The 27,374-nt window shown below is 34.8% G+C and overlaps 1 protein-coding gene across 2 annotated transcripts in view; it reads left to right on the forward strand.

Annotated features, from left to right (window-relative positions):
- Positions 1 to 27,374, forward strand: part of GBE1 (1,4-alpha-glucan branching enzyme 1) — a 234,317-nt gene that overhangs the window by 107,094 nt on the left and 99,849 nt on the right. For both annotated transcript variants that reach the window (XM_072967491.1, XM_072967496.1), the window contains 4 exons: positions 1,916 to 2,041; positions 2,868 to 3,003; positions 5,251 to 5,341; positions 8,751 to 8,960. In XM_072967491.1, the coding sequence (XP_072823592.1) occupies positions 1,916 to 2,041; positions 2,868 to 3,003; positions 5,251 to 5,341; positions 8,751 to 8,960 (563 nt within the window). The remainder of the gene's footprint in view (positions 1 to 1,915; positions 2,042 to 2,867; positions 3,004 to 5,250; positions 5,342 to 8,750; positions 8,961 to 27,374) is intronic.

Genomic DNA, 27,374 nt, shown 5'->3' on the forward strand with positions numbered 1-27,374 from the left:
TCCTCAGGGTTGCTTGCTATACACACAACCCAGAGAAATGGCCCCTGTCAACAATAGTCAGGGCCTTGTATTCTTGGTATACCCCCCAAAATATGTAGGTTTGAGAAAGACCCATAGAAGGACTTTTCTTTCCAACTCCCACCACTCAATAGCCTCTAAAGACATTCATGTGTATGTCAAGATAAATAAATGTTCCAAAGAATGTGGAAATTATATCCGGCATGAGGAGATTCTTCATGTTCTTTACTTAAAGTTTCAAATATTCTCTCTGCCAACAGACACCTTCAGAAATAATTATTGGTTTATGATCATCCTTCAGAGGAGTTGTAGTGCCATTTGCAAAAGAGAGAAAAGATAGATGGATTAGGCAGGGTGTTATTCATGGAAATCTGATTTCTAGTATTTCCCTGTAGCCTGTTCTGGGTGAATGGGTGAGCAAAATATATTTCTCAGATATATCACTGTTGTGTATTATACTGGAAATTTAGGTGCCTTAAAGGACATTTGGGGAGGGGGGAGGATAAAATCCTCCTGAAATGGGTTGATCCTCTTCATTCATGCTTTTGTGGTAATTTTTTGAACAATTACACACTTAGCTATGATTGGCTTTAATAAGTGGGAGGCATAATGAAGGAGATAAAATTGAGTTCATGTGAGTTAAACATTCCTTCTTATCACTCACCTGCCCCCTCCATCTTAAATCATGCTTTATTCTTCTTTGATATCTGAAGGAAGTGCTGTGGAAGCCTGTTAAGAACAAGAAAGTGAGTATCAGAAGGTCTGCTGAGTGTTTGGTTCTGCCAATCTGTGACTTCTGGCTACTCACTTAATCTCACTTAATATTTGGGTTATGAAGATTCTTTTGAATCAAGTGAGATATGGCTATAAAAGTCCTTTCTAAACTATAAAGCATTATACAAATATTTAATTACCAAGAATTATGCATACTTGAGCTTTTCTCTATTAAAGGAGACTGAAGACTATGTTCTTTCTCAGTGCTGAGAGCACACTATGGCTCCTGATCTGAACATTTTTTTGTCTTACTCTTCCTACTTAAAAAAAAAAAAAAAGAAAGAAAACTTTTAAAAAAGCTATATTTTAGTCATTTGGTAGCTCTGTCCATGTAGCTCACTGCTGTCTAACCCTGCTGGTAAGTTCAAAGTTCTCTACTCAGTACTAAGTCTAAAAAAGTAAAAATTGCCTTTGCATTTTACTGGTTTTTTTATACTGATAACAATACTGACACTGTTGGCAAATATAAAAATGAAAGGTTAAAGGGGAAAATGTTTAGTTTTGTATGGTAAAACATACTTGGAAAGGGGTGTAGAGGAAGTTGAAGAGTGAAAAATATCCATAGGGTAGTTAGTGGGTGTCTGTCTGTGTCTACAATACAATTGTTAAAACCATTTTTCTCCTTTAGCGTCTTGAAAATGTTATTAATGGTTATGAAAAGGGAAAGGAAGAGATGATATAACTCACTTATCACTTTTTAAAAATATAACAGGATTATTTCCTTCTGTTGATTGATTTATTGGCAGTAGCTTCCAAATAATATTCATGCTCAATATTCAATTCAATAATAATAATATAATAATAATTCAATAATTCAATATTATTCAATATTCTTACCATCTACAGTATGCTTACTTTAATTAACCACTCTAATGCTTGATTGGCAATGATGGAAATTGCCAGAGAATCATAAAATATTCAAGTTGGAAGTGACTAAGGATCATATACTATTGTTGATGAAGAGAGCAAGGTCCATAGAATTTAAGTATCTTTAAGGTCATACATCTGGGTGACTGTTCAGATCTTAAGATCCTTTCTCCTTTTCTTAGTTGTCATAGTTATCATGCATTATGTTAGAGTTTTGAAAGTATTTTAAGGCAGTAACATCTCGTTCTTTTTTTAGGTAGTGATTCGGAGTAGAAGTGGAGAGATCTTGTATCGTATTTCACCGTGGGCGAAGTATGTGACTCGTGAAGGTGGTAATGTGAATTATGATTGGACACACTGGGATCCAGAACACCCATATAAAGTGAGAACAACAAATCTGAAATAAATGCTTGTTCCAATATTTCTAGGAAAATTAATTTTTACTTTTATAACTTAGCAACGTTCAACCTCACTCTTCACCAACGGTTTAATATTTTACATCATAGTGTGCCCATTATGCTTATATATATGTCAGAGTCCATCAGCTGTAGCCAATAAAATATAAAAGTGAGTTTTTGTTTTATTGTGTGTTCCTGAGGTTATGGAAGAAAAAGAGAACTAAATCTCTACATACCAACCTATAAGAGATACTAATTAAAAAAAAAATGTAACCAGAATTTCTGATTTGTCAAAAATTCTCCAGTCATGTAATATTTCTCACTGTCATGAGCTTGAAACGGGATCAGTGTCCTTAGGAACAATGAATAGTGATGACATCTCATAAATGTATTAATTAGAGTAATTTTTAAGGCTGTGTTATTGATGAGTTATAGGTGTCTTTGAGCTCACATTTCTGTCCTTTAAGGTATTGAAGCTTGTTAATAAATATTTTGCACTTAATAATTACACATGCATTTCACAGCTCTTATGTTTTCTCTAAGGCTTAGGCTCAAAATATATTTTCACTTAATGATAAGCCAGAAGCCACTGCATGACTTACTCGTTTAAAATAGGTCTATTACTATGATCCTAAAAAGGATTTTTTTTCAAAAGAAAATTTAATGAAAGTAGCCAGTACTTTTTATATGTGAAAATAGTTTCAAAATGTTTGACTGAGTTACTTCATCATTTCATTTAACATGCTTAATCTGTTAGTGTCATACCTGCATTTTTGATCTAATTCTATATATAATTTTAATATTCTGTAGTTTAAGCATCCCAAACCAAAGAAGCCAAGAGGTCTAAGAATTTATGAATCTCATGTGGGAATTTCTTCCTATGAAGGAAAAATAGCTTCTTATAAACATTTTACATGCAATGTACTACCAAGAATCAAAGACCTTGGTAAGTAAGAACTGTGATTTTTATTCAGATAAAATGTTAATGAGTCTGTTCTCTTATTAGAAAAGCTAATTACAAGTGTCTCCTTTTTTGTGTTAAGAGATTAAATATGTAATAGAAATGCATTTTATTTTAGGCTTCTCAAATTGCCCTGTAATAGTGATAGCATAGAAAAGAGAAATGGAATAAGATAGAACATAAGAATTCGTGATATTATTCCAGTTTCAATTTTAAGTAGTGTGAACTGATGGCTTTCAAAATTGTAGATAAATATGTAAGCATAATTACTTTCCTACAGGAGAGAATTTTTATCAATTTAAGTTAAGTGGTCATTGATTATAGCCTGTGCATTTCAGTCGGTTAAGAAAAAAATGCTTCCATTTGTAAGGTGACTGGAACTCATTTGGCTTCAGAATCATTGTATATATAGCTCCTGTCTGGGTGACTTATTTGACAAATATTTATGGTGTGTCTTTCTGTGTGAGACATATTGTTCTAGGTGTTTGTATTTTGGACTCTAATGACACAGACCCTGTCTTCATGGGGGCAGCCAGGAGAGCAAATAATGTGCGGCTAAATTATTGATTCAGAACACTTTAAATCTGTTATTTTCTTTTTACAGGTAATGCTTTTTATCATTTCACAGCATATTAGCACCTGCTCCAATGGCTAGGCAGGAAGATAAACTACGTTTAATTATTCTGCTTTTGGTAGACAGTCCACATTGTGGCCAGAGGAAAAGTTCCTCATGGTTGAAGTTTCTAGTTCTATAGGGATCTTGATGGCTTAAGATGGTGAGGTCAAGTTCGAGAAACCAAAATTAGTTAAATGTTTGCAGAATTCAATGTTAATTATATTTAATAGATGTTAATGTTGTCATATTTGACATGCTCTGTCATGTTACACTGTAATACTGCTTACAACCTGGATCTTGCAGATGTTTCAGCAGAACAAGGATTCTCTCATTCGTGTTTGTGTTTGAATTGCCTTGCCCAGTACTCTGAGCATAAATAAATTCAGGAATGGTTAATGACATAAAATTAATAATAAAAGCTATAGATTGGTACTTGATCATAAGAGTAATATGTACTATATCATAGAGAAATAAACCACAAACTCTGTATTTTGTATTAAGCATATTCTTGATTTATGTTATCTGAGCAGTAGTTTTATATACATATTTCTACCAGGCCTGATAGAGTTAATTTGATTTTTTTTCTTTAACAATAAAGCCAGCAGTAATAACTTTTCAGCAGATTGTAAATTAGAGAGTTTATGTTATCATTTAAACTAAGAATCCCTAATTCTGAATGTGAATTTGTAATTGTTCCAGTATTAATTATGTACTGAAATATGTGCACAGGAAGTTGTATTGACCTCAATTAGACTTTGGAACAGAATAGGAATCTTTTCTATGTATGTTACAGAAATGTAACTCTCAGAGCAATCAAATCATATTTTAAAATTTTACCAAATTGAAGTTTGAAGATGAAAAAAATTGATTTTTAATTTTTTTAAAAGACTGAAGTTTCTTTTTCTCTGATTATTTGCTTACATTAAAAACATATTAGTAAATATTTTTAAGTATTAAGGATTTTAAAAATACCTATCTTTTTGAGTCACTTCATTTAGTATTAAAGCAAAACATTTTCAAGTAAGGAAAAGAAGAATGTGTGTGTGTGTGTGTGTGTGTGTGTGTGTGTGTGCACATACGCGACTTTGGGGTAATTTTATAGGTTCAAGAAATAGTGGAAAGTAGAAACAATTATGCTGTCATTGTAAAATCTACCTTGTAGAAAAATGGATTTGCTGGTATATCTTATGCTTGAAATAACTGAAATATAAAGAAAAAAGTGAAATAAAAAGTACATGGCATGCAATCAGTTACTTTTTATTTGGCTTTCATAATATTCGATATGAATATTACAAGTGTAACTGAAGTTTAGCATATGCAGATTGCCATCTTTAATATTCTAAAGACAAATTAAGATTATATTTGCATATCATTTATTACTTGTTGAAATGAAGACATTTCAAATAGCTAAAGTATAACCCTCAAGAACTAACTGTCCGATTTTGTGTTAGAAGGTCAGACAGACGAAAGATGTTTAAGTAGTAGAACTTTTCAAAATGACCATATTTTCTAGAGTATATGTAAAATTTATTGCCTTTGAAACAGGGTGCTGTATTGTTATATTTTCCATTTTTTTAATGTGGCTTTTAATCTCTTTTTGACCTTTACTTATACAGGATACAACTGTATTCAGTTGATGGCGATCATGGAACATGCTTACTATGCCAGTTTTGGTTACCAAGTCACAAGCTTCTTTGCAGCTTCAAGGTAAAATGAAAGACTTATATCCATTCGTTTTTGAGCAAAAAATTTAAAAAGGGAAATTAATTTCTTTATTTTATAGGGTGTTGTTTTGTAACCTAGTTTAGAGTTAACAGAGTTACTAGAAGCTGAGCTTTTCTTTTACTAAGATCATAGACTCTCTTCCCATCAAGCCTTAGAGAGTAGCCTGATTTTAATATTGCTTTTCATGAAAAGATTTTTTTATTAAGGAATACCAAGTTAGCCTGCTGAATCTGTCCTACATTTGGAGGCCTAAGCTTTAGCTAGACAATCACGAATTATGGAAGCCATTACTGCTAGAGCTCACATCTTTTTCTGGAAAGAGATTGACTTACGTAGGAAGGTGATGAGGGGGCCTTCGGTAGGAAAGACTACCCACAGAATGGCTGTCCTTTCCAGGCTGAAATCCAAGGAATATGGCTCTCTGGGCAGAATGACATCAAGGGGTCCTTAAGCAATTCGAGAGGTACTGACTCGAATGACCACAAGTTGAACAAATCCAACATTGTCTCTGCCTCATAGAGCTGACAATATGGTGGCATATAGACATAAATCCAATAATCATTCATACTAGGATTTCTGCATGTAATAAAAGCTCAGAAGAAGATAACAGAGTGCTCTGCTAGTGCAGAATCAGGGGTCTGATCAGTGTAGGTTAGATGTGGACTGATGTTGCAACTGAGATCTAAAACATGACTAAGATTTAACTGTGGGGAGGGGTGAAGTGGGGGTAGGTAGATGGCATTCCAGACATAGAGAAAAGATACTGATCCCTTTACCTGTATCTCTTTTTAGAATTTCTCCTTGAACAAGTAATCAGTCCTCATTGTCTCTAATTCCTCCACTCCTCTTCTTTCTTGAACTCATTCCAAGTAGGCTCTCCACCTCTTTGCTGAAATTGCTCTTGTCAAGGGTACTGATGCCCTCCACATTGTTAACTCCAATCATCAGTTCTTAGCTTACTTGAACTAGCAGCATTTGGCACAATTGATTACTCCCACCTTCTTGCAACTTTTTTCTTTTCTTGGTTTTCAGGATATTAAACCTTACAGTTGTTTTTCTCATATCTCTTATTGTTCTTCTTTGTTTCCTTTGCTCTTTTTAACCACTTCCAGCACTCAGCCCTTGGTTCCATTCCCTTCTGTATCTAAATGATGTACCTTGGGTTTCTCATCAAGTTTCATTCACTCTTATGGTTGAAACATACTTTGTATGCCAACTCCCAAGTTAAACTCAACAGTCTTCACCTCTGTTGTGAACTTCAAACAGTGCCTAAGTGGCACTGAGATATCTAATACATATTTCATACTTAACAGGTTGCAGATTAAACTTCTGCTCTTCCTGTCTTCTCCTGCCATCTTCCCTAATTCAGTACATGACATTTCTATCTTTCAGTTGTTCAAGCCAAAAATCTTTGCATTTTACCTGACTTTTCCCTTTTATGTCCCTCCCTACATTCTAGGTATTGTAAAACATAGCCACCTGTGACTTCAAAATATATCCCAAATCTGGCTGCTTCAGCTGCTACCACAGCTACCACTCTGAGCCAAGGTGCCATTATCTCTTCCTGCATAATTTCATTAGCTCTGGAACTGGTCATGCTGAATTCTGTTGTCCTCCTTTTTCTTTCCTAGCTCTTCTCTCCCTCTACACACATGGACTGCTTTCTGCATGGTAGCCAAAGTCAGCTTTTTAAAATGAAAGTCAAATCATGTTACTCTTGCTCATTAGCCTCTAATGATTCCCTGTCTCTCTCAGAATAAAAGCCAAATGCCTGTCATTGGCCCATAAGGCTCCCTGTGCTCTGAGTCTTGGCCGACTCTCTGGGCTTATCTCTTGATCATTCCATTCCAACCACACTAGCCTATTTGCTCTTCTTCAAAGGCTCCTGGCTCATTTCTATCTCCAGTGCCCTTTCTCTCTGAACACTCTTCCCCTTAGCTATTCACATGCCTTGCTCCCTACTTCTTTCAGGTCTTTATTCAAATACTGCCTTTGTCATAAAACTTTCACTGATGACTCTATTTAAGACAGCCTCCTTTCCTACCAATAGCTTTGCTTCTTTTTTCCTTAGAGCACCTATTGCTATCTGATATTCCACGTACCGTGCTTCTTTATTATCATTCAACTAGAATATAAATTCCATAAGGGCAGTTTTGTTTACTTTGTTCACTGCTGAATCTCTAAAGCATAGAAATCTGTATGGCACATGGTAGATAGCTTAATAAGTATTTGTTGAACAAACAAATGAGTGAATGAATGAGTGAAACCTTAGGGCTGTTGATTCATTGAACATAATGTTCAATGACTGGAAAAAAAAGTTGGATAGCTAGGATAAGGAGAGGAAAGGGTAGAATGTCGCAAGTCTGAAGTTATTGGAAGGAACAAGATTAGGCAGTGCGGTAGGTCATGGATTAGGCAGTGCAGTAGGTCAAGATAAGGACAACAGTCTTCATCGTAAGAACAGTGGGAGTTGCATGTATGATTTTAGGTAAAAGACAGCTTGATCCTGTTTGCATTTTTAGGGGATAGCTCTTTCTATTCAGTGGACTTGGCTATCAGGTTACCTGCTCTATACCAAGCACTGTACTGGAGCGTGGGAAACCAGATGGTCAGAGCTTCCCTCAAGGATCACTAGGTTATGATCTAGTGAGGAAGAGAGACAGTAAACAGTTAATCACAAGGGTGATAATTTATTTAAAGGACAAAAGTTAATGCTACGGAAGCCTGCAATATTGAGATTTTACATAGGTTAAGAAAAGACTTCCTCTTGGGAGTGATTTTTGTTTCCTATTTCATGGAGACTAGACAACTGCTTTTAACACAAACACATATGCATGCCAGCTGCCTATCTTTTCTGCTTGGATGGTGACAGGGCGCACTGGTACCTGAGGCATCCCAGTCTGGGAATAAGTAAGTACAGGAAAGTTGGCTTCAATTAAGGCACAAAGGACATTCAAAGAAGTATTCTAAGCCACTCCCAATCCCAATCATGCATACTCAGAGGGATGGCCAGGTGTATGAACAGGAATGACCATGCTTCTCAGACTAACTAGGCTTGGTGATGGAAATCAGAAGCTCTGAGTATTAAGAAATGGAATTTTACTATCTACCTACTCAAAATGTGAATTTTTATTGGGCTATAAACCTACAATTAATAGCCAGTTTTTTTTTTAAATTGAGTGCTTTTAAAGCTGCTTAATAATAGCTATTAAGCAGCTTTGACTTGTATCTAAGTATTATACTGCATTTGCATTTGCACTGCATTAGCAATATAATACTTGGATACTACTATCTAGTACTGTGCTGGTAAAATAATTGATACACAGTAAATGATTGGCCATTTGCTCTAAATATGATGTGAGCTTGTATTTGCTGTCTCCTTTACCTTAAGCCGTTATGGAACCCCTGAAGAGCTGAAAGAACTAGTTGACACAGCTCACTCGATGGGTATTACAGTCCTCTTAGATGTGGTACACAGCCATGCTTCAAAAAATTCAGAAGATGGATTGAATATGTTCGATGGGACAGAGTCCTGTTATTTTCATTATGGACCTAGAGGTCATCATACTCTTTGGGACAGTCGATTGTTTATCTACTCCAGGTAGGTATACATAATATGGAAATATCTTACTTGTTTAAAAAAAAATTCGAGGAATTTTACTAAATTCATTGTATGTGTACTCTCTCACTGGTATTTAATTTCTTAATTTTCAAAAAAAATTTACGAGATATGTTTAACATACAGAATTTACCTTGTTTGATTAGCATGTGTATTTGTGGTAAGTTGCATTAAACTTCAGTTTTACAAATTGTATTCCATTTAGCATATATTGGTTATATTTCCATTTAAAAGATTAATGTAAATAGCTTCTTAACATCTAAAAAGCACTTTATCACTCTGAATTAAGTATAGCAAATTGCCTTTTAATAGAAAAATACATATTGTTTTAAGTAGGCTATTTTTTAAAATCATACTTTGTTTTGCTGCCTTAATACTACCATGTTTTTGATTGCAGCTAAATTATTATACCTATAATAACAGCTAACATTTATTAGTATGTAAGATATCAGATATGCTGCCAAGTGTTTTAGATACATTAGCTACATATTTAATTTTATTTATTCTTCACAACAACTCTGCTTACACATGGTAAGTACTGTTGTCATAACCATCTTACAGATAATAAACTAAGGCTTAATGCTGAAACAGGTTCTTAGGATTAAACACATCTCTGACTTTCCATGTAAATACAAGGGTGTTTTATGTGATTAAATCTAAATAGCATAATGTGGCAAAATTATTTTTAAAATAAAAAATGCTATGAACTTTATCCATTATTTATCGTAAGTGAAACTATAGTGAAAATATGTATTCAAGTCATATTAAAAGCATCAGAATATCAAGTAATGTATAACTATTTTTTAATAATATTTCTGAAAGAATTTAATGAACTTTCTTTCAGATGTTGCACCGTAAATAAATATACATGTATTTGGAAAATGAACAGTGCAGAAAAATGCTTCAGCAAGTACTTTGATAAAATGAAGAATTCTAATTTTTTAACAAAAATTAGATGATTTGTATATGAAAGAAGTTGTTTTGCTTCACTCTTCTTCGTATCATGCATTATTTTATATTTCATAGCTGTGTAGGAATCACTCCTGCCAGATGAAGCAGCATTATAGATGAGAAAAGACACAAGAGGTGGAAGCAGGTGGCAGGGTTCCAGGCCTAGTTTCACTCTGGTACAAATCGATTAATCATTCTGGTTCTCAGGGTTTTCATTATAAGAGGAGGTAGAGTTTGGGGATTAATACAATTCCCTCTAAAGGTATTTTGTATTTGTGTCACCTTTTTGAACATTGCTTTTTACAAACCACAGATTTATAACAAGTAAAAAGGCCTGAACCTGTGCTAATTCTATGATATAATTCTTAACAATTTTGTTCTTGAGTAAATCTTCTAAAAGGAGATTGTGGACAAGAAATACAATTAATTGAACTTTCTTGTTCATATTTGGATAAGTAAGTGTTGGCTCTATCCTATAGAACTGTGCCTTATGAAAGAAATACACTAAATTGTTAAATTTTTATGTTTTGAAACAATTCTGTGGGGGAACTGTGTCTTTAAAAGAAATGTATTAAGTGGGTGGATTTTTATGTTATAAAATGATTCTTTATTTTAGTGAAATGTTTATTATACTGTATTTTTCTGTTCCTTTAGCTCTCAAAGTCCATTTAAAGTTATCCAGTTTTCTAAAGGAAAGGAATTATACATAATTGTCTTAAAAACATTTCTGTTACAGAAATTGACATATTTAACACTTTTATTTAATACTTAAGTTTCTTTTGTTATTGAATTAACTCTTAATCTTTCTCAAGTTCTTACTGTTGGTAAATAATGTGTAGTATGATTTTAGCTTTTTTTTTTAGCTTATTATTTTTATTATGACTTTTTTTGGCTTCATTACATCACATAGGCTTAGTCCTCTGTAAGTATAGCTCCATTTAGAATTTACTTCAGTTATTCAGTGTGTTGTTCTATTTGACAATGTCTAAATTTTCCAATTTTTCTAGACTTAGTATTTTCTATGTAGGTTTTTACTATTAGTTACGACATCATTAAACAGTATAGATAAATAAATCTTACAAAGTCAAATTTAAAAAATTGTCACCAAATTTAAACAAATAACTCTGTAGTATTTACATTTTTCAATATATAAAATACTAAAGAATCTAGGATTCTTTGAATTATTTTCTCAATACGATATTAATTTATTAAAGAACTTTATGGACAACATTTATATTAGCCTGATGAAATAAATCAGATTTCTTCCGTCTATTCTGATTAGTGATGGCGTATGTGATGTAACGTTGTTTTGAAGCCATTTTTATAATCAGCATTCATGATTAAAGCCCTGATCTACTCTTTTGGTTATTTATCTCTGCTTAACCAACCAGCTTAAAACTGAATGACTTCAGACAACAGCAGTTGTTCAGTTTACTTCTATATCAGCACTGTGGGCCTAGGTCAGTGTGACAGCTCCTCTCTTCCCCATGTTATAGTCTGGGTCTAGAAACTGACACAGCATCATTTCTGCAACAAACCATTGTCCAAACAGTTACAGATTCAGGGACCATGGGCCCTTTTATTTCAGTGGCAGGAGCATTAAAGAATTTTAGGGCTATGTTTTAAAATTCCCACATCTAACAAATTTTAACCATTCATAATAAATATTCCACTTCATAATTCAGAAGAGATGTATTGAAATACCTGTTTATGTGGAAGTGTTACTTTTTTTTCTCAGCTGTATTTCTTTGGTAGAAAGTTTGTCTGAAATAAGCAATTTTGAAAAAAATACTAATCATTACACTAATCATTATAAAAGTAATAATGCCATTGTTGGTAATTAGGAAATATAAAAAAGGCATAGAAAATCCAAAATGAAGATGATTATTCTTTATAAATATAAATAACATTACTTGTTCATGACTACATTTAATCACTATTCCCTACATGCATAGAATCACAGGGAAACCCAAGCCCTCACTATTACTCTCTTCATGGAGTAGCTACTTGCCTGTAATCTTGAGTTTGTTCCTTATCCAGATGAAATCAGACACTACCATTTATATATCAGGTTTTAAAATATAAATTCTTTTTCACCCCTTACCTTTGGTATGTTGGTTCATATTATACTTCATTGAAAGGTAAGTATAAGTGGTACATGGTTTGCCTAAGGCCTAATATGCCTCTTCTTTGAAAACTTGCAATAATTTTTGAAATTATTATATTTACTGTTTGAAAAAAATTGATCTAAGTAGAATCAGCTTCCGTGGAGCGATGTTGCTGATGCTCATTCCGTCCTATGTATATGTCACACCCTGTCACCGCTTATAATCTCTGATTCAAGTGCCATCATCAGAGTTATCAGAATTAAATCTCTCACTCCAAGTAATACCAGAGATCCTGACTGTGCTATTTCATTACTTGCTATGAATAAATTTCCAATCAGGAGCTGCCCATGTTTTAATTTTCTGTCTATTCGGCTGAACTGCCTTCCAGCTCTGCTAAATTACTAATGACAGTTTGCGACAGAGATTGGGTTTTTCTTTCTTTAGTTGGTAAAGAGAACTTCTTGACAAATCTGTCACCCATAAGTTTCAGAAGTTTCTAGAGTGAGAAGTAATGGCTATAATTTAATGGCCTCAGTTTTAAATTCTATTTTGTGTATGTGTCTGGCACTATGAATATGTATTTCTTTAATTGAAGTATAGTTGATTTACAATGTTGTGTTAGTTTCAGATGTACAGCATAGCGATTCAGTTATATATTTATATATATCATGTCTGGCACTATGTAAATGTACTTCGTAAAGTAACAAGACAACTACACATTTGTGGAGCTTAAACAATTATTGATACCTTAACCTTTACTAAAACTTCTAATGAGCACCTTTTCTTTGTTGAATATTTCTTTCAAAGATAAGATATTGAATCCCAAAGAAGATAACATAATAGAGCTAATGCTCATTTTTTCCCCCTGAACCTTACATTTAGGTACAAAAGTTGTAAAATCATATTCTGTCAGCATGGGTTTGTAATGTGACAGCCATTAGGCAGGAAGATACTCTGCTCTTATCTTGAGTTATTAGAGTTCCTTTCAGAAACAAAAATGAATCCAGTTTGATTTTTTAGGGTCATAACCACATGGGATAAAGTATCCCTTAGTACAGATACTATAATATTTGTGTCTTCTTAATCATAGGTCTTTTCCACAAGTTAGAATGTGAGAGGAAATTCATAGGGGCCTCCCCTACTGAGAGTGGGTACTTGGATCTTAAGTATTTTGTGATATCTTGTTTTGTGATGTTTCTTATTTAGTTTATTAATATGATGAAATACACTTATTGATTTTGACTGTTAAGCCAATCTTGCATTCCTGGGATAAGTCTATAAAGACATAGGTACTAAAATTGTAAATAAAATTACAGCATATTTTATATGATATTACAGCATGATCAAGTCAGTTATTAAGATGAATCTTTATTTAAGGATTATTGTGCATTGATATATTAATGAGTATATGACATCATTATGATTAGCAAGATATTTAAAAAGTAAACATCCAGGACATTATTTTTTTGAGAGGACTTTAAAGTCATATGCTACTTTCTGGTTTCTTAAAAGCAAAAAGCAAAAAGCAACATGCCATTGGGTGAAATAATTGCTCTTTTTGCTGTAGTAAAAATGGCCACAATAACACAGAGAAAATAGCATAGAAAGGTAAATGTGTACAACTACTTTTGAAACATTTCGGTATTATCTGGAAAAGTTGTAGATTCACATATTCTAGGATGCATTACTAGATATGTTCTTGAAACTTCTACTCACATGCTTATCAGAAGTTTGGGGAAAAACACATGAAAAAATCACTCCCTTCAGGGCATAAGTGACATTTTAATAATTAATTTGAAGTAACTGCTTTCAAAGAAAGTTTAGCTATGGAGACAAGTGTTTGGGGGAAGATATCAAGAAGAAGTTTCTGTCTTTGTGAGTTTATTGCCACGGATGATTTTAGTCATAAAAATTATTTTTGCATTCACATGAATCTTGGAGCATTTTTTTCGCCAGACTTTTAAAATTGTTCCAATTTTAATTTGTCTTAAGTCCACTGGCTATAAATATAAATATAATTATAAATACAAGTGAATCATCTTGTGGTTTCTTGGCAAGATCAGCTAACTTCAGGGAAAATGGAAATATACAAGCCACATTTTATGAAAGATGGTAGACAGTGGAAGGAGCTGGAAAAAAACGTTTTATAATTTAATAAAGATGGCCATTGATTCTCTCTTTTCATTTATATCTGTGTATTTTATTGAGCTGGTTTAGCCAGGATAAGCGTTAAACACACGTGTCAGTGATTCTAAATTTAACCAGACCATAATTATTTTATCTTTATTTTGAAATTAGTTTGTGTGTATATATTAATATATTATTAAAATGGTATGTATATATAATTAATGAATAAATACACATACGAGGGACTGTGCTGAAAAGTTTTTACTGATGGGGCACACAAAAAAGTTTACAGATACTTGAATTAACCATTGCTTAGTTGAATTAAGATTAACATCAAAGATTTTTTTAAAGAAGAAGAAACCATTTTTTCTGAATGATTTATTTAATAAACATATTGAGCATCTACCATATATCATGTCTTTAGAGAGGTGATATTTTCAGTATATTTAAATGTAGCACAAAACCTTAAAATAAAATGTGTATTTTAATTTCTTTAGATAGGTTTCAGAACATTAATGTTCTTTTAAATTGAAGAAGTACAGCATTATTTTAGACAAATACCTGTCCTATTTGCTTTATAAAAAAAACTAATGATTTTTTTTAAAATAAAGCATTTGCTTTATGAGAAGCAAATGATGGGTGATTGAAGGGCAATTTTGGATGTAGATTTAGCGAACAGTTAACTATTTCAAAAGAAGTCAGACAATTAAAAATAAACAAGCAATAATTTATGGCCTATTAAGAACATTAAAATCTCGCAGTAAGATCGTTAATAATGCTGAATATCTCATAAAAAGTCTTGCTGTTTTCTTCTTTTATAGTATTTTTTGTTTTCCTTTTAGTAATTTTTCCTTGTTTAAAATAGAACTTTATTTCAGCTTGATTAAGGAAAATGGTTAAATTGACTATTTCAAAGAAAGTAAAGTTAGATTCAGAATTCAAACAGACTAATTCTCTCTTGTAAAACAGATTAAGAAGGTTGCTATATCAATCTAATCTGTCTGGATTTGAGTTTGAATAGTAGAAATATAACTTCTCTCACAGGGTTTATGAGATTACTCAGCCTTGCAGAAAGGTTTCTATTGATGCAGAGCATAGCACTGGAGTAAGGATTTACAGTCTTTGTATAAACTTTGTTCCTGGTATTATCTGCCTCGTTTATTCCCCATAAGTCTAAAATTTAAGTGCACGGGGTTATCTTGAAAATATCTTGAGTATTTAGGTCTTACCTTAACATTCACCTTCCCAAATGCAAACTCATTCTAAAATAGGACCATTCTACTAGGCAGTTTACCTTATTTGAAAATGTCGAACCTGGCTCTAAAAGCAGCTTCTTTAGCTTAGAATAATAGTACATGCTACCATGTGAGAATGGTCCAGAAGTCCTATTCAGTGGTTATTCATTTAAGTCAGGGAATTATGTGGCGTCTATAATCATAATATCTGGGTTTTTCTTATGACCTTTTTAAACAAGCAGGTAAAAAGTGAAAAAAATCAATTTTTCTGTTTTTATCTGTATGTAACAGAACAACTTGTTTAAGCATGTCTATTTTCTAGGTTACGGACTAGCAGTTTTGAAGTTATGAAGAGGTATTTCAGGGTTTACTAGCTGAATGATTTCCTTAGCGTTATGCTGCAGATAAATGACCCATGTTATAGCGAACCAATTATTTTCAAAAAATATATAAGTATTTCTCTCTTATGTTTTGGAAGGACACATATTTATAAGTAACATAAAAATTATTTGGTTTAGAGTTTCCTCCCCTCCCCCATTCATTTTGGATTAGCAATCAGGCCAGTTTTTCTCTAAGTTCAGAATTTCCCATCCACATTTTGTGATGGTAAGAGATCTCTATTTGGTGTTACCTTGAGTCTTCATTCTGCCTTCTTTTTCTTTCATTGTGAGTAAGACAAGCCATCAGCTTCAGGATTTATTTCATTGCCTCTTTCCAGCTTTAAATATCTCCCCAAGATTAGACCTCTGCCTGGGTAGCCTTTCAAAATTCTGTCTGCTGAAAGCATCAGTGAAACTCAGCGACAGTTATAGTTAACATTTTCTCTCAGTGCTTTAGGAAACAAAACAGCATAACTTTTCCAAGAGTTAAGCTCTATTCTTAGCTCTCTATAAAGGACAGCAAATGAAGCCAGCTAGCTATCCAGATGGGTTCACCTGGTCTTTGTGAGGGATGATCATGATGATGACAGTAGCAGCCTTTAAGGGTCACTCAATCTGGAGGCATTTCTTCTCTGACAACCTGATATGAAATATCTCCTTCAATCTTCTGCCTTTCCCTATCTCCTGGCCCTGCCTAATTTTTCTCCATTGCACTTAGCACCATGTTACATTCCAAATAGATACTTACTTATTTTTTAGTAATATGTTTGTTATTTATGTATTAAATATGGAAGTAAATAATTTGTTTCTTATTGAGAATATTTTATTTAAGGTAAAGCATTCTCTGTCTCTCTTTCTCAAAATTTTCATCATCAGCTTTGCTTGCCATGAAAGTGACACAGCAAAGGACTGATTTGGTGGGGTTACCTGTTCTTTAGAACTGAATTCAGTGAAGAAAGCTATAAAAGATACTTCCAGCCAAAATTATAATGACAATGATAATAATACATACTACGTGTAGTTAAGGTATTAAAGATCTGACATAGAGTAAAATAAGTGGTTTGAGAATTAGATGACCTCCACCTCTCTAATCTTAAACCAAGCTGTTTAACACTTGAATCTTGGTTTCACATATGAAGAGCTCATAATAATAATATTATTTATGTGCCACAGGGCAGTTGTTCAAACTATAAAATAACATCATTGAAAATGCTTGCAAACCAAAATATAGAGTATTATGGAGAGTCTGGAGTTGTACTTTCAGATTTTTACTAGAAATAGAAGTAGTGCTCAACTCACAAACCAGGCAGATAACTAAGGAAAGTAGACCAGGTGGTGGTCTTGGCCACCTGGAACAGACGGGTCCCATCTGAAGGGGCTGCCAAGCTCACAAGCACCTACTTGTTTCTATGTGAGAATGTGGCCCATGAAGCCACATCATCTGGCTCTTTGGGAGAACTCACGAGTCCACATTTTATATAAAATATCCCTGGTTTTAAATGTCTGCAGTTAATTTAAAATTTTGAAATTACTGTGCCGACCAAGGGAACATACATTGGGGTTGGATTCATCTCTGGGCCTCTCGGGCTATGTCTGGACTCTGTCAGTGTGCCAGGTGTTGGTTGTGAAAAGTACCAGATTCTACCAAACTCCCCAAATTAAGTAGTAAATTAGGTACTGAGCCAGTATGACCAATAGGACAATGATATTTTATAGCTTAAACACAACATTGTAATACAATTTTTTTAAATAATGCAAACTTTATAAACCTAAACTTGTAGTATGATACTGTCTACTCAGCAGAATTATCTTAACATCTTGATTTTTAAGTAGCATGAATCAACAAAGTAAGTATCTTTTAAGATCAGGTTCAATAAATTAAAATGCATATTTATTGAAGAAATCTGCATAATTAAAATTCAGTAAGCTTTATTTATTTTAATACTTTGCATCTAGGTTCTAAGTAACCTCTTTAAAAACATATAGACAGATGTAGTTACTGACCTATGGAGGCATTATAGAGAAGGGGCAGGGGCCTAGGCTGTATCAACCTGTGCTCAAATACTGGTTCCACCACTTACCAGGTAACCACAACCAGATTAGTTAGGTTTCAAAGTTTAATTTCCCCCCATCTGTAAAATAAGATTCTAATTGTATCTTCCTCCCATGATTGTGAAGATTCAGTGACACACTTGCTTCAGTGTCTGATTCGTAGTCATGATTGTTGCCGCTGTCAGCATCATTGCTGGGTCATTGTCACAGTCCTCTTGTGGGCAGACATAACCAGCCAGCTCAGTCCTCTGAAACATACTCAGAGGTGTGAGGACAACTCACACCATCTTTTCTCCTTCTTGAGCCAAAACATGTGCCGTAACCACTGTGGATCTTGTGGTCTCACACTATTTATTTTAAAAAGCACATTAAGCTGTTTTCTTGGTAGAATCCCCAAATTAGGAACATTTGTGGAAATGACCGATCGTGATCGACATCTAACTGTATTGAGAAATCACAGCCAAGAGCGGTTGTAGAGGGAGAAAGCCACCAGGGTCAGAAAGCAGAACTGAAAGCACAGCAATGTGAGGCCACTCGGGTGCAGCAGCAAACAGTTCCACGCTAGGTAATTGTCCCTCTGGGCATCATTAGACTGCAGCGTAGTACGATAATTGATCATAATGAACGTGAGTCATTAAAAAAAACTTTAAGTCATGTTCAAGGATGTCTTTTTGGGCTCCAGGAAAAAGTAAAATGTAATCTCAAAGTATTTGTTAAAATGTTAAATTTTTAAATATTGTTGTAACAAATAAGTTAGAGTTATCTGTCAACTACTTTTTAATGAGGGTTAGACTACTCTGTTCCCCTCCAGTGTGGACTAAGCAAAGCATTCTGTCTACCTGTTTTTGTTTTTAAATTTTTCAGGTGCAAAAGGCATTTTATTGAATAGCTGCTGTGTTAACTAACCTGTTCTTTTGCATTTTAAATCAGGGGCCATCTTATATCTTTCTTAGGATAATATTTTATGGTTATCTTTTCTGAGTGGGAAACAGATTTTTAGTCTCAGTGTATTTATTCTAAATAAAATTACTCAGTCTTTCCCAGTGATGAAGTTTTCAGAGTGATGGCTAAACTGTCTGCTGTAATAATCCTCCAGTAGCTCGGGCAGGAAGGGCCTGCTTAGTTCTCACCATCTCTTCCTTCTGCTTTGCGTGGCCGTTGATGTTAATGTCAGTGCTTACAAGTAGGGAGATCACACCTTTGTGCTTGTTGTTTGGGGCTCAGTGTGGAACAGCACTTGCGCCCGATGTTTTCTTCTTGACGAGGTGTTATTAAGCCTTGCCTCGTGATAATCGAGCCTGGGCTCTGCTTGACCTGCAGTTTGTCCTTCTTGCTTCTGCCATGGGTTCATCTACTAGCTTGTGTGGTTATGTCTGAAAGGCTATCAGAAATAGCCCATCTCTCGATCTTTCCCCAGCCCTTTCCAGAAGCCAGGTATCTCAGATCTCCTGTAAAAGAAGAGAAGTCAGGGAGCTTAGTGATGAAATGAAGTCGATGAACACAGCAAACACTATCAGGTCACAGGGATGGCGAGAGAGGTGCTCAGTACTGCCATCCCTGCTGACCACTTGGTATAGGTGACTGCTCTGCTGCTGGGCTGGTTGGTGGGCTCAGTAGGAAAAACGGGACATTATAAGTGAAGTGTACACAAGACCAGCGTGCAAAATGGAGACCCAGAGTCCTACTGAGGAGCATAGAAAACACTGTCCAAAAGAAATATAATTCAAGCCACATATATAATTTCAAATATTCTAGTACCCCACATCTGTCTCTAAAATGGTGATTAAAAAACCTCACGGAGCTGTTGGGAGATTTAAAATATTAAAACTAGGTAAAGTTCTTAGAACAGTTCCTGGCACATAATAAGAATTAATTATTATTTCTTACAACTCCCATGGTTTGTTCCACATTCAGACTTCTTCGCTGAGCTCAGATTTATATATCACACAAACTCTGAACCTGTATCCATTCAGCCATTACAGTTCCTCTTTATATTACTTCCAAATTGTTTCCCAAATCCAGACTCTCTTTCCTACCCTCCACCCTGTGTTAAATGCTTTTATTTGATTATGTGCCTTCACTTCTGCTCTCTTACATGTTAATGTTTATTTTGTTGTGCAGGTTTTTGGACTGCATTATTATTTAATTTACTTTTCTCATCTACTCCAGGCAAGAATATAGGAATCAACGAAGCAAAGACAATGTTGTCTTGTTTCCCCCTTTATCCCTCAGGACTGGAACAGTGCTTGACTCATTCAACACAGATTTGTTGAATGGATAAAGAAATGAATGAATCCATTTATTTTTTCTAATGCTCCCAAATTAGAATATAGGTCATATGCAGCTTGTAACCCTGTTGGTTAGCACAGTATTCCAGAGTCTGCCTAAGAGTAGACTGTCAAATGTTTGTTCAGCAGAGTAAAAATGAAACCCATAATCTCGATGAAATAATACTTTGTGAATATTTTGGGTCGTTTTAATCCCAGATAAAGCAAATCGTGTTTCAGTTAATTTTTTTTAATGTCTTTTTTATTGACATATAGTCAATTTACAATGATTTGTTAATTTCTGGTGTACAGCATTGTGATTGAATTTTATATACATATATATATTCATATTCTTTTTTATTATAGGCTATTATAAGGTATTGAATATAATTCCCTGTGCTATACAGTAGGACTGTGTTATTTATCTATTTTATATATAGTAGTTCAAGTCCCTCATTTTGTTCTTGGGTATCTGTTTCTTTTCAGTACAGAATGACAGTAAAAACGTATCTTAAATTGTTCCCAAAGAGACTGCATATCTGAAATGATGATCAAGTTACTAAAAAGAAAAAAGACAATAACAACTCAGTTAATTTGTGAAGTAACAGTGGCATCCAGGTTTGTCACAGCAATTTGTTTCATATAACTACTTTGGGAAATGACGCACCAAGGAGGATAGTTCAGCAGGATATCAGTGTCACATGAAGGGTGTTCAGCACTCAAATAAATTTTTGGAAAGCCCTGAATCAAATCAAGTTCAACACATCACTTTATAGTTGAAATTCTTGAAATCTTTAATTAGCTAATGTGCGTTTTGAATCGCCAAGTAAGTGCTACACAATAATACTTCACTTCTCAGATTTGTTTAACCTTGAAGCACTTCAATGCACTTAGAAGTTTTTTTTTTTTCTTTCTTAATCTTAACATGTCCTATGAGATTTTGAAGGACCTGGCCCAGGTCTCACCTTAATATACTCTTCCTCTCATTAGTTTGTAACCCCCCTGGTGCTTTTCTTGCTTTGGGGCCCCTGTGCATGCTTTACCTTCTGCCTGGAGTATTGCCATTGTATGGCCAGCTCTTGTTTGTTTTCCCGTCCACAGTGTGAAAGCCCCTTGTTAGCTTCCCCAGTCTGAAATCAGTCCCCCTGGAATGCTTGCTCAGCCTCTTTTCACTCTTTATTTAGTTATCATAATCTATAGGTAAACTTTGCCATTGTGTTTGTATTTTATATTTTAAAATAGCGATAACTTACCTGTTTTTCCTTTAACCTCATCTTTAGGGAATATTCTGTTGTATGAGTGCACATGTGTACATTCTGTATTACAAACATTATTAATGTTGGTTTTACATTTTTTTGTGAAGAATCTCCTATTTGAAACATGGGTCCTCATGAGACGTAAAACTTTGCACTAACCTCTCAAGGAATCAAGTGACAGGAACTTGTGGTAGTTAGGGATGGGGTTAGGATGGACTTGGGTTGGCACTCAGGCTCTGCTGTTTCCAAGCTCTGGGCTGCTCCTGAGTAGTGCTTGTCATCATTTTAATTGTCTATTTTATTGAAATCTTTTATTTTCATCTCTTCTTTATCACTCCCAAACCCCTATCAACATGCACTGCTACTTATTTGTAGTGTACCTTTTAGAGAGATGAAGCTTTACTATTATTATTTCCTCAAGCAGTAAATAGTACACAACCTGCTTCAAGATATACACTAACTTAAAACACTATGATCAGTCTCCCCCCATCAGCCCATCAAAGGTTTGTCTGTCTGTGTTTGTTCTTCTACTATGTCTTCTCTTTGTCCTCTCTCTGTCTCTGTCTCTCTCTGCCTCATAGATCTCAGCTATACATTTGGCAATTGAAGCTTTGTGATATTTAAAAGAAGATAACCAAAAATAAAAAGTCATGGATTTTTTTTTTTTATTTGTGCTTGTCCATTTCTGGGAAGAGTGAAGGGAAAATTATCTCTATGTTCTTTTTAAAAGTCTTAATGTATGAGCTCCACTTGCCGCAAGCAGATGAGGTGTAAAATATTAAAACATCATAGGCCATGCAAAAATAAGAATTTTGCTCAGATGCAAATACTTTGAGGGGATGCTGTCCTTGGATTCTAGGTTAGATAGTCCTTTCTGGATTGATAAAGAATTGCTCCCATCAAGGCAGGAGTGAAGCATTCTACTTTTTTTCTCAGCAATGCAACCTTTCTTCCTCCTCCTCTCTTCCCTTCTCCTCTCCTCCAACCTACTTTTTTTTTTTCTATACATAAAAAGATGAAGGCATAGCTTAGGTTTTCTCTCCTCCTCTCTTTCCCTGTGATTGGCTTATTTCCCTGCTGTGCTGATTATTTCAGCACGTAGAAAAAACTGGCTGCAGCTAGGAATTTGCCTTAAGAAATGGAAACCTTTGAGGCCATTTGAGCACGAACCTAGGCAATTCAGAGAAGCTGGGAACAAGCCAGAGGGAGGCTTGGTCCTTTTAGCCACTCTTTCTCCAGGATTTATTAACATCCTGCAGCAAGTAGAAATCTGACTCTTACATGTTGTGTGTTTATGAATTCTATTACCTTGTAGATTTTAACTAGTTTATATCAATATGAACTAGATTGTTTTCTTGAGGTTTTTTTTTACTCTTTATATTCATGCTAATATAAATGTGTGTGTGTGATATAGACACATCTAAAATCCAAAAGTTTATAAAGCTTAATCATAGATTGTTGAATGTTTTGATTTGTTGCTGTTAATTATATTTCACAATCTCAGCACATCTAGAAATGATAGAAAATGGGGCAAGAATATACATATGTAGGCTGTGCAAGTCGATATGTTCTAAAGCAAAGGAAGCTTTATTTTAAAAATAGAAATTAAATAAATTTTCTGTATTAGAAATGTCTATAAAATATCTTTAGAAAACATATACATAGGCCATCATATGTATATGTGTGTGTGTGTGTATATATATATATATATATATATATATATATGTATGTATAAAATGAACTTCTGAGCATCTCTGCCTTTGAAACAATGTTAGAGGAAGGGGGCTTTATGGACACATGTTGATGATAAAGCAATCTGTTGCTGAGAATCACATATTAAAAAAAAATGTGGCACACACACAGGTGCTGAATTAGCTAATTAATGTAATTTTATTGAGTACTTACTGTGTACCCAATATTTTTGAACCCTGGGAATGAAGCATTGAAAACCAGATAAGACACCAGTTCTCTGAGTCCCTGTCTATGGGGAAAGCAAGCAATACAAAATAAATTTCCAGCTAGTGGCAAGTTCCATGAAGAAAAATAAAGCCAGCTAGATGTATTCAATGTTCTGTTGACTATAGCTGTTTTTGTTTTGTTTTGTTTTGTTTTTTTAAGTGTGATCAAGATAACCATTTCTGAAGAGGTAATATTTAAACAGAGACCTGAGTGAAATGAGGTACAATATAAAATCCTGGGGAGGGGGCAGTGAGCAGACAATGAGGAGAAAAGCAATTGTGAAGTCCCTGTGGGAGGAATGGGTGTGGTGAGTTTAAGAGAAGGCAAGAGAGGTGCAGAGTGGTAAGCAAGGGAGAATTTTAGGAAAATACAGAGAGTTTAACAGTTGTCAGATCATGTAAAGCCTTGTAGGTTATTGTAACGAGTTTGAATTTTCTTCTGTTTTATTCAGTTGATTCTGTTTGACAGGAAGCTGTTAAAAGATGTGGACCAGGGGAGTGGTGTGACAATACTGAAAAAACTCCTCTTTATGAATACTAACCAGGAGGAAGAGGGATGTGGGGTGGGCTTGAAATTTGTGGGTAGACATAAGGAGCATGTGCACCGTGGTCGTCCGCTGAGAAATTGTAGTGTCTTGGATCAGAGTGGTGGCATCTAGGACTTTAAGATTTGATTAGATTAAAATGGAATGCATTTTGAAGGGAGAGCTGACAAAACTTTGTGAGTGATTAGTTGCATATGAGGGAAAGAAAAATTATTTCCAAGTTTTTGATTAATGGCTAACTGGGCTCCTGAAAATGTCATCTCTGTAAGTTTGGAGCATGAGGTATACAGTAGCCATTTATACAGCTTTGGGAAACTGGGAGAAGTATTTGGGGGAAAATGAAAAGATTAGATAACTTAAATTTGAAATGCCTCTTTGGTATACAAATGGAGATGTCAAGTCGGCAGTTAAATATCTGACCCTGGAATTCAGTGGAGAGGTTAGGGCTGGCAAACCCCTTAAAACTGGAAGTCATCTCTTTATAGAATGTTTCTCAAGCTGTAAGATTGTATCAGATCACCTGAAAAGTGAGGATGAGGAGAGAGATGGTCTGACTGCTGAGCTCTGAGTTGTACTCACATGACGAGATCAGGAAGAAGAACCTGTAGGTGAAGTAGGAGGACAGGGAGGGAGGACCCAACCATACCAGCTGTGTCTGCTGGGCTTAAGTTAAATAAGGATTGAGAGTTAGACATTGATTTGGCCTGATGGTCATCTATTTGGACTAAAAAGAATTTTATTGGAATGGTTGGGCTGAAATTCTCTTTTCAATGGGTTAAAAAGAGAATGCAGAGGGAGAAAGTGAAGGTAGCAAGTAAAGATAACTTTTATAAGGGGGATATTCTTTAAAGGGGAGCAGAAAAGTGGGTTGGTAGCAGAAATAAAGAGCCATAAGTCAGAAAGTTTCTTCTAAGGTAGGAGATGGTATTGCACTGATAGAGAAGGGAAAATCTCTGAGTCAGTAGAAAATGGATAACTAGGTGCAAACCTTTGAGAAGGGAAGAGATGGGATTTGGTGTGCTAAGGGAGAGGTGGTCTTAGAAAAGTGCAGAGACAATTAATCTGATATAGTAAGAAAACAGTATATGGGTTTTAGCAGAGAGGATGGTAGATGTAATTGGGTGTTGATGATGTTTTATAATTGTTTCTATTTTTTTCCAAAAATTTTTATTTTGTTTTTTTGAGCTCAAGGCAGTCAACTGCAGGTGAAAAGTTAAGAGACAGGAGTTGGAAATTCCAGCTTAGAGAAGGTGTAGAATTGTCATCTGAGAAAGTGGAGAGTCATTTCATCATTTATGAAGTAGGATGGGATTCCTGAGTGATTTTGAGATCCCACCTGTGTGTGGACCAAGCCGAAACCTGGATTTGACTGGGGTTGGAGCTCTGCTAGGACTATGAGACTTCCCTTAAATTCTACTGAAGGCTGTGTTAAAGGCTGGAGAAGGACAGTCAATAAATGCTTAAGTGACAATTGTCATTTCTCCATTTTTCTTACATTTTTCATATAGTTAACATTTCCAGAAAGTTAACAACAGCAAAAAGAATCCATATAAAGAATCACAGTTTTTCAGATCAAATCTGTTAAATAATAAGTCACAACAGGAGGTATAATTACTTATAAGCAAATGAGCTTGAGAGACAATTAATTCAAATATACTTAATCCATCACTAAATATTTTCCTTATGCTATCACTGGAGTAAGCTTTCTCAAATGCAAATTTGGTGCGTGTGACTGACAAGTGTAAATCATTCGGGGGTAAACTATAGCCTATGACTATCCTTTTCTAAACAGACAAATGCTAATAGCTCTGGTAAAAATGGAGATCCAGTGTCTTTTGTAGAGTTTCTCATACTTGAGGCTGCCTCCCCCTTATAGGTAATGTTATAGGTTGATATTTTCTTGATCATATGAGATAAAAATATGAGCCCTAGAGATAAAAAACAGGATTTCACATATCAGTTATGCCATATCAGATATGGTCTCAAATATTTCTCAGACATTATCCTTACTGTTTCTAGTCCAGTGACCGACGCTGGGGTTCCTTCATTGCCTGAATGGTCCTGAGCACAAAAACTGCCATCGTGTACTAGGTGTTTAGAACTGCAATTAGCAGGAGGCAGCTCAAGGGTATTGTCCAGTTTGCAGCTGTCTCAGGAAAAGCCTGGTGGTGGTATATATGTGTGTGCCATGTGTACACATGTGGGGTGCTGGGTGGTGTAGCCACAACAGAGGCCTGCCTAAATCCTTGTATGTTTTCCCCAAGGCAGAAACTTGGGCGCCATGGATACATTAAATTACAACTTTTTGATATAACAAAGTATCCAATTCTAAATTTTTGGAAATGTGAGTATTAAAAGAAATGGCATTATGTTTAAAAGGTACTTGAAATAGGAATGTGGCTGCACTTCTTTGTTGTATACCCTTAGCCAGTCCCTGGGAGAAAGCACACAGACTTTAAGAGCAACTGGCAGTAGTCACAATGGGTTAATCCTTTCTGTGTCTTGAGGCCCCAGTTAGGGTGTTTCCCAGCTGCCTCTAGCAGCCCCATGAGTCCTGTCCACTCGGCACTGAGGGATATTCACTGAAGCCCTCTGGGTGCAAGGATTACATTTTAAAGTAATTGGTTTTACTGGAATTTGACACAACATTGTAAAATGATTATAAATCAATAAAAAATGTTAAAAAAAATAAAGTAATTGGTTTTAAGGATGAATTCCACGTTCTTGGCACAGTAGGAGCTCAAGTATCTGATCTCTTTCCACCTCTCTAAATTCTACTATGTAGAGTTCCTCTCACATACCGAGGCTCTGTGTATTTACATGCCACTCTTCCTCCTTTGGAGTGCCTTCCTACCTCTGCTTTACTTTATACAGTATCTTATGTTTCAAGACCAAATATCTGTCTCTTCTTGTAGGAAACCTTCATAAAATCTCTACCATCTCCATCCCTGTCCCTAACCCTTTAAATGTTCTCTTGCCTACCTTGTTCCAACAGACTTAATCTGGTCATCCCTTTCTTACTTAAACACTGCACTTATTTAGGTCTAATAATGTGTGTATATATTACATGAAAAAATTGCCCATATTAGTCTTCCCTGCTAGACATGTCTCTTCAGTGACCTGACTTTTGACTTGATTTCAACAACATGCATTTGCTCTCCAATAAATGCTTATCAACTATTAGAATTGTACCTAAAATAAAAATATATATCCTGAGAGAATATTCTGTACATTTCATGAGATATTTTCATGCAAGAAGTCCTACCATTTCCTTTGGGTTTTGATGTTAAAAATTATTTCTATTTCAAAAATGTTTTTATCCTCCCATGCTGCCTTATAGTAAAAGGCATTTTAATCGATACAATTTATATCATTCAGTTTTAATTTTATTTGTGCCCTGAGTAATTTGTTAAAGCAATATTCTTTATAGGAAATTATGACATGTTTTCTAGCATACCAACTGATTTATAGAGTCCAGTTCTTTCCTAGGTATGAAAATACTTCAGTTTATAAGTTT

This window comes from Vicugna pacos, chromosome 1 (assembly GCF_048564905.1).
Source record: "Vicugna pacos chromosome 1, VicPac4, whole genome shotgun sequence".
NCBI classification, from domain to species: domain Eukaryota; kingdom Metazoa; phylum Chordata; class Mammalia; order Artiodactyla; family Camelidae; genus Vicugna; species Vicugna pacos.